The sequence below is a fragment of the Artibeus jamaicensis genome, unplaced genomic scaffold (genome assembly GCF_021234435.1).
Source record: "Artibeus jamaicensis isolate MK-2021 breed Jamaican fruit bat unplaced genomic scaffold, CSHL_Jam_final scaffold_916, whole genome shotgun sequence".
Classification (NCBI taxonomy): domain Eukaryota; kingdom Metazoa; phylum Chordata; class Mammalia; order Chiroptera; family Phyllostomidae; genus Artibeus; species Artibeus jamaicensis.
Window position 1 is genome coordinate 55,004,283 of NW_026522059.1, and position 13,544 is coordinate 55,017,826.

The following is a 13,544-nucleotide window of genomic DNA, read 5'->3' on the forward strand; positions in this document are numbered from 1 at the left end:
TCAGGTTCCACGCTCTTCCTGAGAAAATTCAGCTTCCACCTCACAGCCCCAAGGACAGACCCTACACTACCACCGCAGAACTCAGAAGGAGCCCCATTTTTTTCAAACACTCCAACAGAAACTCTATTTGAAACTCCAATGGAAAGTTTTCCCTAATTTGCCAGGTAAGAATTTCATTGCCTTAAGTAGTATAAGTCATAATTTTATTTTGCAAATCAGAACTTTTTTTAAACCTTAAAGCTATGATCCTGAGCTAATAGGATCTGGGGATAACAGCAAACCCAAAAATGGCACATGTAAAACTTTAATAATTACCTATAGGAAGCAGGAAAAATGGGGTAGATAGTGACAAAGGTGAGAGAATTCTGGAAAAAAAAAAGTATCTTACTACATTATTTGAATGTTTTTTAACATGAATATGTAATCTATTCAAACTATGTAAATAACAGCTTAAAAGAAAGCAAATAAATCATAGAGACTATATTATCCTTATACCTTTTCTATCAAGAAATCAACAAAATATTACCTTTTGGGGGACTGGTGAATAATTCAAGGTGTTTTTCTGTAATAGTCTTCTTTTCAGCTGCTAATGACTATAGGCAGATAATAATAATAATAATAAAAATAACAACAACAACAAGGTAGTAATTTATGTGGCCAGGTCTAAAAACCAACAGTAATTTGTAAAATATTCAAAACCTTAACTATACCCTCCTTAACATGTTCTTCTCTGTTTTCCTTTATTTATATTCACCAGTAATTATTCCCAAAGCATACATTCTTCATATACTTATAAACTTTTCCTGAATCTAAGCAGAAAGCTGCCTAACATTTAGTATTTCTCCATATTGTATTTTAAAATTACATTTACAAAAATTAATTACAATACGTCACTGCCAAAAAATTCTGAATATATATGCATTTCATAAATATACTTCTTATAAAGAAGAGGATGCTCAGTGTTCTTCTGAGAACATTCTTCTCAGAAAATTCTCAGTAGGTTTCCTTCATATACAAACAAAGAAGTATAAAGGTTCTACATGACATAAATAGGTGAATACTAACTTGCCACAGTTATTAAAGGAATTCCATGAGGGAAAACCCTGGCTGGTGTAACTCAGTGGTTTGAGCATGGGCTGTGAACAAAAGGGTCACTGGTTCGATTCCCAGTCAGGGCACATGCCTAGGTTGCAGGCCAGGTCCCCAGTGGGGGCCGCATGAGAGGCAACCACATGCTGATCATGCTGATATTTCTCTCCCTCTCTTTCTCCGCCCCTTCCCCCTCTCTAAAAATACATAAATAAAATCTTTTAAAATATGAGGGAAAAAAAGTACAGTAATACACTGATGATAGTGTCCTCAAAGAAAATAAGAAAGGGAATTAAAAGAAATATAATTACAGTGGCCTACACACTTAGATTCTAAACAATTTTACAACTACTTTACCGGAATTCCAGAAGTATCCTGAAATCCTTCTTCACACCTGAGCCATGCTTCTGAGAGGGAAGCAGCTGCCCCCACTGTCCTGAGGCCTGCTTTTCTGACCTGCAGTGGACTATCTCCTGGAAAGGACGGGTATTCCAGATCCAAATTTCTCTTTCTCTATAATTTGTAAAGAAAAAAATCAACTTCATTAAATTGACAATGAACAACATGGCAATTCAGGAATGGCGACAATAAAGGCATAATTTTAATTTTTATTTTATCTTTTCGTTTAATCTTCATTGTACTTTTTCCATTACCATTTAGTGCCCTTATTACCACCCCTTCTGGCAGCAATCACCACACTGTTGCCCATGTCCATGAGTCCTTTTTCCTTTTTGCACAATCCACCCGCCCTCTCACTTCCTCCCCCCTCAACTAGCTGTCATCCTGCTAGTTTTTAAATGTCTCTGAATTCCCATGTAAAGAAAGAATAATGAGGTAACAAAACCAAAAGTGCTTGGAAACAATTACAACCAATCAAGGAAGTCAAAATACAAGTGGGTGAGGATCAACAAGCAACCCTCCAAACTCATGCACGGCATCTTATCTCAAAGGCAAGAAGCTGAGAGAAGCAAGGGAGCAAAGCAGCATCTGAGCGCACAGACATCTGGTGTTCACTAGTGAGTGGAGCAGGCCATCTGAGAATGGTACCTCAAGAAGGGTGAGGGCAGGGGCTCCACCCAAGATCCAAAGGGTGAAGAAGTCTAGGGCACTTAAAAACCAGTCAGCTAGGACTACCTTCCCAGAAAGGGCCCAACACTGAGGACAGAATTGTTGGGAGTGGAATCTGTTCAGCAGCAAAGGATGACAGAGACAAAACAAAACAAAACAAAAAGTCCAAATTGAGTGGTGGAAGGGAACAAAGCCAAGAAATATCTAAACAACAAATAAATGAAAACATGTTTTTGCAAACTACAAAAACATAAGTTATAAAAGCTATTTTGAACTCTGCCTCCTAAAAATTCAGAAAAAAACTGTAAAACAAAAATAAGCAACAGAATCGGATCAGAGACAAATCCCAGTTATTATTAGAAAGAAACAAAAAAGTAAAATAATATCCCAATACAGAAAGCACAGAAATAATGCCCATCGAACAGAAAGAAAAACTGTAACCTACTACAGTAGGTCTTTGCATAACATGTTAGATTCAATATCATTTCATTATAATGTTGAGAGAAAGATCAACTGGAAAAAGATCAACTCTTGGCCGGAGACCACTGCTGCAGGCTCTCCCCACATCTGTGAGGGTTTTCTTGGGGGGTCCAGTTTCCGCCCACATCCCAAAGATGTGCATGTGACCTGAGTGGCGAGTCTGAATGTCCCAGTTTGGGTGACTGTGGGTGGGTGAGTTTGCCCCTGCGATAGAAGGGTGTTCTGTGCAGAGTGGGTTCCTGCTTGGTGCTCTGACCTTCAGGGATAGACTCTTACTTGTTTTTATTAATCTTCCTTAAGTTATGTATCATGTACATTAATTTCAATGTTTAAGATTAGAAGACTTGAGTCTTTATGTGGAAGTCTGGTGATGTTTTCCATAACCATAAATAGGCCACTCTTATTTATATCAAATAGCTTATGGTAAAACTGGCTTTATTATGCATCATTTTACTTAAAGTTGAAGTTTTTAGGAACCTATTGGCAACGTTAAGTGACACCTACTGTATTTCAAAGCAAAGTAAGGTATTCAGATTACCAAAATGTTACCAAACTCAAGGGGTTCGCTGACTGGGCTGTTTTATTCAAGAATGAGATGTGGTTGTCATTAGGCAGTTTTACTTACTCGCAGCAAGTAAAGGAGACAAAAGATCCACATCCAAATCTCCCTCTTCCCAAAGGGAGGCTTAGCCTCTGCTTATATATACTATTTAATCAATTACACACTGATTTCTTCTTTGCAGTTGCCTAATGAAAAATACTGTGCTACGTTTTAACATTTAGCAAGAATAGCATTTAGTAAGAACCATTCAGACCTTGACACTTTTGTCCTATCTAACAAAAACTCAGAAATGAAATGACAAAACTTAAGAAGTACAATAAAATTATTTAAAAATCATCCCATACTTCCCCATACACTTTAAAAATTTGTATGTTGGGATATATTTGTGGGGGTTTTTGCCTTAATGACTATCTTTGAATACTTTTAATTGTTCTAACTATGATTTTGTGCATTTGGATAAAACACATTACTCCTCAGAACAATCCTGAAGCAGAATAAAAATGAATGAAAGCTGAGGTGTCTTGATATTTAGCAACTTGCTGAGTCTTCTTCATGTTAGGTTACTTGCTAGTAAGTGGTAGAGCTGGATCAAGATTTTAATTCTAGCATCTTGTCAATAAAATCATGGGCAGAAATTATGCCTTAAAAAATCACTTTGAGAAAAAGAAAAGGACTAAATCAGAAGCAACTCAAGAACAAGCAGATATCACAGATAATATCTCAAGAGAAACAGAGGTAATGAGAAGAAAATTTTTAAGTTTACCTTCCAAAGAAGAAAGGATTCAAGAGAAATAGAGTGATCAAATCTCTCTTGGGACCCAGCACACAGAAAATAGGAATCCCTGAAGAGGAAAACCAAAGCAATGGGAAAGAACAAATATTAGAAACTACAATTTCAAAAACCTTTACTGAAATTAAAAAAGAAATTACATATTGAAGCATACCACATTCCAGAAAATACCACCCCAGAAACAATAAAGATATATTCTAGTGAATAGACTTAAAATAAAAATACCTTACAAGTGAATAAAAATACATTATCATTTGCCCTGCCTGGTGTAACTCAGTGGATTGAGCTCATGCCTGAGAACCAAAGGATTGGGACTGGATTCCCAGTCAGGGCACATGCCTGGGTTGCAGGCCAGTTCCCAGCAGGGGACCCATGAGAGGCAACCATACATTGATATTGACATTTCTCTCCTTTTCTCCTTCCCTTCCCCTCTAAAGATAAATAAATAAAATCTTTAAAAAAATATGTTATCATCAAATGTTGACAGCAATGCTTTATACCAAAAGAAAACAGAGTAACATATTTAGGATACTCAAAGGAAGAAAATGTGAGGAAAGGAGTTTATATCCAGCAACACTGATAACACTGAGTTATGTTCCAAGCATTCTGTTTTGTTTACAAATGTCTACAACAGACATGTATTCATTTCATAAGTTTTTAAATTTGCATTTTAAGGAATATTTTACATTTGCAGTGGGAATCAAATTAAAGTCCACTACTATGAGTTGATCACCAAATCATAAATAAAACCCCTCAATATCATGTAGATTTTTTTAAAATTCAGTCATGACACAGATGGTATTTTAACATGTAATAGCCATAAGCACATTCATCCTGTGTGGGGAATTTCTATGGTAGGAGCAGGTCTATGGGAGGTATCTGTAGTTTTTACCTTCTATAAATGTGCAATTTCCCCTCAAAGCTGTGACAAAGCTCACTTAGTTATATAAAAGAGTATAAATAGTGGAAAATATCATTTGGTCTATTTAGAGCCTATATACAATTTTTTAAAACTCCAGACTACCTCTTTAACACATTAAATCAGCCCAGGTCAGCTGACTCTTCTAAAGAAATGGGTGATTCCAGAGATGGCTCGGGGAAGCACAACATGAGTCTGAAGTATCTCGAACTAGGGAGTGAGAAAGTGTTCGAAGAATAATGAAAATGTATCTAAAGGACACATGAGCCTGCCTGAAGGGGCTCTCACTAGCTAAATGTGGGCCATCCCAGCATCAAATTAGTAACAACAGTAAAAGATTTTGACCTACTGACTAAAATAAAAATGAGTCTATATTGATATAAACCAACAAACAATGGACTTAGAAAATCATCAATGAACGTTTAAACCAGTGGGAGAAAATTTGATGGTGACAAGGATATTTACATGGTCAAAAAGTATCTCCTCACAAATTATCTATTAACTTCAAAGTTTCTGTGATGAGGACCCCAAAAATTAAAGAAAAAAGTGCCATCAGGAAAATACAACTATCTTTCTTTATTTCCTTATTATCTTGTAAAGATACAGTCTTTATTTCAGTGGGAAAAGGGTGCAGAGAAGTAGAAGAGCTATAATTCAGTCTGAGGAGGCAAAAGGAACTATGAGAGTGAAGGGAGAATCCAAAAATCTCCAAAGGTAAGCAACTGATAAAGGGAGTATTTGTGGTCCCTCTTGACGATTTAGGAAGAGAAGGGAGAACACAAAGCAAAAAGAGAAAACAAGAATCACAGCACCTAAAGGGACAATGAGGGGGCAAAAGCAGGAAGGAGGAAAGAACCAAAATACTTCCAGCCTTTGAGGAACCAAGAGCCCTAATTTCTCTCTGGAGCTTAAATTTCAACTTATCTGTACCTCCTAACATCAAGTAAGAAGCAACTAACTTTCCTCGACCTTCCCTTTTTTCACAGGTTCAACCTTAGAGTCACTGTTGATTGTCCCCTCTTCATCTTTCAATATCAGGTGCCTAATCTCATCTTCCTCTTATAAACTTACCACTCAGTCCTTTCCCAATACTATTCCCAATTCTACCACTTTAGTCCATGACCATATCAACCTTCATCTTAAGAATCCAGAAAGATCTATGAAACTTGTCCAAAATTGCAAAATTAGCTTAGTTGTAGAGCTGAGGTTGGTACCAAAGTCTTCTGACCAAGGTATTTCCCCACATTTCTCCATACATAAAATACCTGCAAAGCGTCTAAACTAATTCTCCTTTCATTCATTGGTCAGATATTTATTACATTATCTAATATGTACAAGGGATCATGGCAGGCGAGAGTCCCTAATCTTACAATGTCTACACTATAGGGGAATAAAAGCATAGATAAAAGTAAACCTAATACAAGACATGAAGTTATAATAGTAATACTACAAAGGAATACAGAAAGTTCATTTACAACTGGGATTAAGGAAAAGGATGAATCGTGATGGGTCTTGACAGATGATTAAGTTTTCAATGAGCCAAAAACGGAATGGCATCGCTCCAAACCAAGAGCATGTGCAAATACCAAGAGGCAAGTAAGTACGATGAGGGAGACTCTGTCCCACAGTGTCTCCCAGCATTGCAGATGAAATGAAACTACCAAGACAAAATCTGCTTGGGGAGAAAAGGTTGACTAATGTCTCAGAGAAAGTCTCGAGCACCTCTTTCCCTTGGCTTTTATTAGGTTTAGGTTGCATAGGAATGCATAGTGTCAGGCAGTAACGTTCAAGGAAGGGAGATACGGTTGATAGATAACACTCAAAGAACAAGAAGGGTTTATTCTGAGTCAGAGTCTGATAGATAAAGTGACACCAAAGGGCCAAAAAACTTTGGCAAACAAACTCATTTTATGCTTGAAGTCTAAACAGTTAACACGAATTAACCTTAGCAAAGCAGGATTCATGGGATTTCATGCATTCTTTTTCAGGCCTGACTGCTCCCAGGAACCACCTGGAATAGTATAGGGCTGCACTCCCCTTATCTGGCATTCTTTCAGGCTTGAGTCAGGCCAGAGAAACAAAGTAGCCAAGACAGTAGGAGACTTCCCACAGTGGAATAAGGACTCAAGCTATAACAAAGCCAAGGGGTAAAGGCCCATCACTCCTATTCTACAGTCCCTTCAAGACTGCGCCTGTCTTGGGTTGTTCCTCCCTGAAGGAAATCTTACCCAGCACTGGGTAACCAGTCATCGGCCCAGGCCAAGCAGATGGATATGAGAGAGGGGATAAGTTTTTGTCTCCTTAGCAGCTTAAGGCCTTTTTACTCAGCCTTAGCCATGGGGGGGGTTACAGCTTCTGAAACCAGGCAGGTCAGTTCCCAACAGTACAATACAGTGAAAATAGTAGTTTATTTTACCTAGAAGATAAATAATAAACAAAGTTAAAAAGTTAAGGAATAAGACATGGCCGCCTTATGGAAGCTGTAAATGTGATAAGAGCCTGAACAAAAGCAAGATCTGTAGCTGATTACCTGGGAATAAATCCTGACTTCTTCACTTAATTGCTTATGTGACCCTGGGCAAATTACTTAATTTCTCTGCTGTGCCTCAGTTTCCTCATCCGTAAGATGAGACTAATAATAGTACTTACTTCATTGGATTGGTGAAAGAATTAAGTTAATAGAGCACTTAGCACAGGGTAAGTCCAAAGTAAGTTATTATGTAAACAATAATAAGTAAAATGATGCTTAAGGAGAGGAATAACAACATAATTAAACTGGCCCCTAAGGGAAAGCCATTTCAGAAGATGGAACGGGAGGGAACATGTTACCTGGAACCACAGAAACACTCCAAACACGAACTACTTTAGGCCTGACCTAGGGTGACAGAAATTTAAAAAAAATAGGGGGAAACACTATTGTGGCAGCCACCCTCCCAGACGGCTCCCTATGATCCTCACCTCCTGGCATTCACATCCTCTATACTCCTCTCTCACAACCAGGTTGAATTATGTGATGGATAGATTAGGACAGGAAAGCTGTTATGTCAGTTCTCAGATTGTTATTAAAAATCACCAGGGCTTCTTTCTTGCTCTTGGGAAAGCCAGGTGCCTTGTTGTGAGCTGCCCTATGAAAGTGACCTGCCAACAAGCACATGGATGAGCCTGGAAGTGAATCCTCCAGTCTCAGTGACCCTTAATGTGACTGAAACTTGTGCGAGACTCTGAACTAGAATTACCCAGTTGAGCCATTGCCAGATTCCTGACCCTCGGAAATTGTATGAGAAAATAACATTTGTTTTAAACTGCTTCAGTTTTGAGACAATCTGATACAGCAATAGATAATAAAACTACTGAAAAGAAAAAGTGTTATCTTCGAAACTGATAAAATGAAGAGGGCAGATTGAGTATCAAGTCAAAAACACTAAGATTTTAAGTCAGGGTCTAAACTAAGTACCTAGCAGTGAGCTTTTTTTTTTTTTTTTTAAGATTTTTACTTATTTATCTTTAGAGGGGAAGGGAAGGAGAGAAGGAGATAAATATCAATGTATGGTTGCCTCTCGTGTGTCCCCTGCTGGGAACTGGCTCGCAACCCAGGCACCTATGTGCCCTGACTGGGAATCGAACCGAGATCCTTTGGTTCACAGGTCCAGTAAGCTTTCTGATTGCAGTTTAAGTACCTGACATTAAGATTTGATTGCCAAGGCATCCATCTCAGAAGATATCCATTTCAATAAACTATGGCCAGCTACAGGACACAGCTACTTGCAAAACAAGATAAGGAATTAGGCCATCCTACCCATGAAGGTACAGCTTTCAGAGTCCTGACTGATATAGATAACTAACCATTTGAATGACCCCACTTATCCCTTCTGGTCCCCTAATTCCCTCTCTTATGCTTTAAATTAGCCAATAAAGAGTGAACTCTGGGCATCCTACCCTGGGACCCTTATAAAGACAGACCCCAGGTCTGACTGCCCTCCTTCACCTCTTTCTCTTCCCCCTCCTCAACCTCACTGTGTGGGTCTCGAGTACACAAAGTACCCTCCAGCACCTGTGAGTAATAAACCTTGTTCCTCAAAGTTCCCTGATGGTTTTTGCTAAAGTGCATCCACAGTCATAAGAACCACCAGGTCTGGTCCATCCACAACACTGCCTCTAATGGAAGGGCCTGCTATAAATAATATGGGCCTAGGTAAGTATCTTAAGCATTCTTAGCCCGAACTATCACTTAGCCCAAACTATCAATAATAAGCTGAATCAACAAGACACAGGAGGAACTATTAGGGCCTAAGGGTGCGAGAATGACTTAATGACACACTGAAATTAAACTGATTTCACAGGAAAAGGTCAAATACAGACTTCAAAGACATCTGTGTAGCAATGATAGCTAACATCAATGTATGAGATTGCCTAAAACAAACTTGTTAAGTGATAAAAAACACAGGGTCAAAAATTAGAACATGACAGGAAGAAAGTAAAAAGCAGTAAATAAGCAGCAGCAAGGCAGGAAGAGAATCAGTACACTAACATTCAGGGATGGTCCAAAATAAACAAAATAAATAAAAGCAGGTGGAACATGTGTCAAATGCTGGAGTGACCAAGTAAATAAGTTATACTGGATTTAACAATTTCATATTATTCCCCTGATTTTCCCCACACACGTTACTACTTCTGAAATTAGAATACCTGATGGAAATCAGAATCAGCCCTAGCTGGTGTAGCTCAGTGGATTGAGAACCTACTAAGAACCAAAGGGTCTCCAGTTCAATTTCCAAGCAGGGCACATGCCAGGGTTGCAGGCCAGGTCTCCAGTAGGGGGCATGCAAGAGGCAACCACACATTGACATCTTTCTCCCTCTCTCCTTCCCTTCCCCTCTAAAAATAAATAAATAAAATCTTTAAAAAATAAAAAGCAAGTGATAGACCATTTTATTATTTAAAAAATCGGTAAATATGTTTGACATAGGTTTCATTTACTCCCTAAAATCAGTTACAAAAATCAGTCACTGGTAGCGACAAGGAAGTTGAATCAGTATAGGTGCACTATTTTTTTCAGGAAAGTTTTTTTTTGGTAAAAGGAAGATGAGTCAAGAAAGCAGGCACTGTATATGCTTTTTAAGGTTTTGTTTTAGTACTATGAGACAAGCATATTTATAAGGAAGAAATTTATAAATATCTTTAAAGGGGCACAGGACACATGCCAGAAGAAACACAATTCATGGGGGGGGAAGGTGTGCAAGTATAATAGTTTCAATATCATTCGTGCAGTATTATCTACACACGTACCCACCCCATGGCCACAGTGGCAGACGTTGGTAAACAGACTGGCAGCAGTTAACTTCAGACTCTCCTCACTTAAGCAGGAAGAAGATTCCGAAAAAATTTAGGAGAGAATAGAAAGTGTGGCAACAGGTATTTGCGGGAGTGGGGGGCACGACAGCAGAGCCATTCCAATATCCACCTCTGTCTTGGTGTATCACACAAGAGTCAAAAAGAGACAAATAAAGAACCCGAAACCAGCGAGGGTAAATACACGCTGGTTCCAGATCGAACTCCCATCCACATCCAGTGTCTCACTTCCGTCCCTTATCGCTGAGACCGCAGGCCTTTACAAGGGATCCTCTCCCTGACAACCGTATCCTACTGGGAAGGCACGACTCCCTCAGTCCGCACACATTGGCAGAAGAGCGACCTTTAGAGCCGCACAAAGCAGCACAGGCTCAGTACACGCTCACAGACGCAACCGGCCGGAGCTTTGCCAGGGACCCCCACAAACATAGCACCCATCTTTCGCCCCTAGCAGGCCAAGTCCAGCCACGCGTCCCCTGGGCCTTGCGGGCAAGCGGGTGAGGTGAAGACCTAGAAAGGACGCGCTGACCCACAGAGCAGCATTAGCTCCCGACTTCAGCTCACCTTTGAGCCGCGAAATTTACCGCCACCGGGCATCTCCAAACTCCAAGCACGCGTGGGCTGGGCCTCCTGGAGGGCGCGTTGCGTACCCTAGGCGCGCCCCACCGCGCGCTGCAATTGGCGGACAAATGGGAGAGGGGCGGAGCTTCTCTGTACTCACGGCCCTCCCAGAGCTGTGCGTCCTAGCGCACGCTACGATTGGAGGGCACCCTAGCGTAGGGCGGGGCTTCCCTGAGGTTTGATATTTTCTGGGCATAAATGGGCCAATACTCAGTCTGAATTGTGAACCTAGGCTGAAAGGAGAACACCTACGCGGGCAGCTAGTTGGAACGCTACGCTCCGGGTCTAGCTTCCTCGCGGGGCCTCGGATTTCTGCAGAGCACTCTTAGAGCTGGCCAACAGTTAACCATGGGGCTTTTAGTAAGAGAATTGCTGGGCTGGTGCCTTACCCAGGGGTTAGCCTCCAACTGTTGTTTTTCAAGTAAAGATCATATGTGCTCTGTTTTGTCAGGCATCAATTGACATTAAATAAAAATAAAATGAAAACTCGAAGTAGGCTATGAATTGAATAATGAATACTTAAGGAATGTGTTAAAGAAAAATTTTGACCCCCCAAGGCTGCAAGTCTTTAAGAAAAGTTTTACTGAGCCAAAAACCCCAAGCAAAAAGACGGTATTAAAGGGCATGAAAGACAATATGTTTGTTGTCTAGGAGTTCGCAAGCATTTTTTATACATCAAGTGGGTGAAGTGGGTAGAAAGATGCAAGTTGTCTGGAAGAATTTACATTGGCTTTAGGACCATTGGTCCCGATGTGTCAAAGTGATACAGGGTGCAGTGAAGAGGGGGGCCTCCAAATAGGGATTTGGAATGGGGTCCAGAATTCAGGATGTCCAGGAAATATTAGAAAGATACACAGTATGTCCTGTCCTCACCCCTTCCTTCAACAGGTGTGAGTTGGGGGAAGGGACATATGAAGCAGGAACATGCAGGGTGGTTTTGAATAACAACAGCCTTGCAGCTAGCCTCTGGCATGGTGATTTAACATATCTATAACCTTTAACTGGTTGCATATATATGTTAAATAGCTATCTATGGCCATTCCTTGAGCCAGGGGGAGGGAAGTGACTTCCACCCAAGATGAAACTGGGGGTACAGTTTCCCCTGGTTACAGCGCCTGAGTGAGACCTTAGAGAAGATTGGCTTCATGACATGGGGACACACCTGCCCAGATTCATGATGGCAGCCCGGTAAACTTGGAATAATACAGGAATGCTGGCAGGTGTAACTGATTGTAGGAGGAGTCGGAAATGGGGGTAAAGAGGAAGACTGGCACAGGGATTTAAAACCAGACATGGCAGCCATTGGGGAGGAGAACCACGGGGCTTTGCCAGAGTGGGGACCCCTCAAGGCTTTGGTGGAGAGAAGGACCACACAGTTTTGGCCAGAATAGGGACCAGCACAGCTTTGATAGAAGAAGACAACGCGGGGTGCTCCCTTTAGCCATGTGGCCTAGGAAGCAGGAGAGACTTTGCCTGGAATAAGGGTGAAAGAACTCTTGCCAGTAGGCCACATGGCTTTGGATTAGCTGGGGATCCTGAATGGTGACACAGCTGATGGTGCTGGCAGCCTGAATCATAGAAGTCTACTTCTTTTCCTGAGATATGGTACCCCAGTTTAGGGCAGAGGGAGAAGGAAGCACTGTGTTCATCTGTGGGTATCCTAAAGGACTCTGATATTTTAGTGAAGATATTGGGTCACTATTTTAAGTCTGTATAGCTTTAAATAAACATCTCCAACAGTTCTCTCTCTCCCTCTGGCTGTTGTAATTTAATTCTAGAGCTTCTTAGAATTCTCTCCTTGTCAAATGGTTGTAGCTGTTAATAATCAGAGAAAAGAGAGTTAATTACCATCTGTGGGGGCTGGGGGTGGGTGGAAGTAAGTATCCAGAGAACAAATTCTTAAATTTAAGAGACAGCGAAACCACCAAGAGGGTTTGTTTTATGTCTGGATTTCAGACTCTGTAGGTCCGGGGCGGGACCAGAGAACTTGTATTTTTGGCAAGTTCCCAGATGACGTTTTTGCAACTGGTCTGATAACTCAATCTGAGAACTAAGGGTAGCCACCATTCCTTAGATTCCCACAAATGAGTATACTTAAATGTCTCATCACTTTGAGAAATAGATTTAAAACAATATACAATGGGAAAGAGGATTCAACACTGAATAGAAACAAAATTAGGTTACAAAGTCTAAGTAGAAGTATTCTGTATAAAGTGTCTATTGTAGAAAAAACTAAAATGATGATTTAAATGTTGTATTCAAGTTGCGAGCGAAAGGAATCCCCGAACACTGAGAGCGATTTGATGGTAAATTTATTGGCCAAGTTTTACCTGCGCAGGGGCGAACTTCCCAAACGAGACCGTAGTCTCACGGCTACGCAGAGCCGCCAAAGTGGAAGTCGCGCCTGGCTTACAGACTACTGGGTTTTTATAGGGGCAGGCAAGCAAGCAAGGGATACAGAAGCAGATGTAGCGGTTAGCTATTGGCTCAATCAAACTAAGGCAAAAGTTCCTGATTGGGCTGCTGTTGGCGGGCAGCTGGTGTTGGCGCCTAAAAATTTCCTAGCCTTATTTGGGCAGGCCTCAATACCCTAGCCTTATTTGGGCAGGCCTCTACATTCCCTCCTTCTCTTTCTTATTAGTCAAACCCTTGACTCATGCTCCTCT

The 13,544-nt window shown here is 40.7% G+C and overlaps 1 protein-coding gene across 1 annotated transcript in view; it reads right to left on the reverse strand.

The window, feature by feature from the left end:
• Nucleotides 1-10,901, reverse strand: part of SPIDR (scaffold protein involved in DNA repair) — a 381,397-nt gene extending 370,496 nt beyond the window's left edge. Inside the window, exons 1-3 of the mRNA XM_053660950.1 lie at nucleotides 10,822-10,901; nucleotides 1,447-1,602; nucleotides 527-593 (exon numbers count right to left, since the gene is read on the reverse strand). Of these exons, the coding sequence (XP_053516925.1) occupies nucleotides 527-593; nucleotides 1,447-1,602; nucleotides 10,822-10,854 (256 nt within the window). The 5' untranslated portion in view covers nucleotides 10,855-10,901. The remainder of the gene's footprint in view (nucleotides 1-526; nucleotides 594-1,446; nucleotides 1,603-10,821) is intronic.
• Between the last annotated feature and the right edge of the window lie 2,643 nt (nucleotides 10,902-13,544).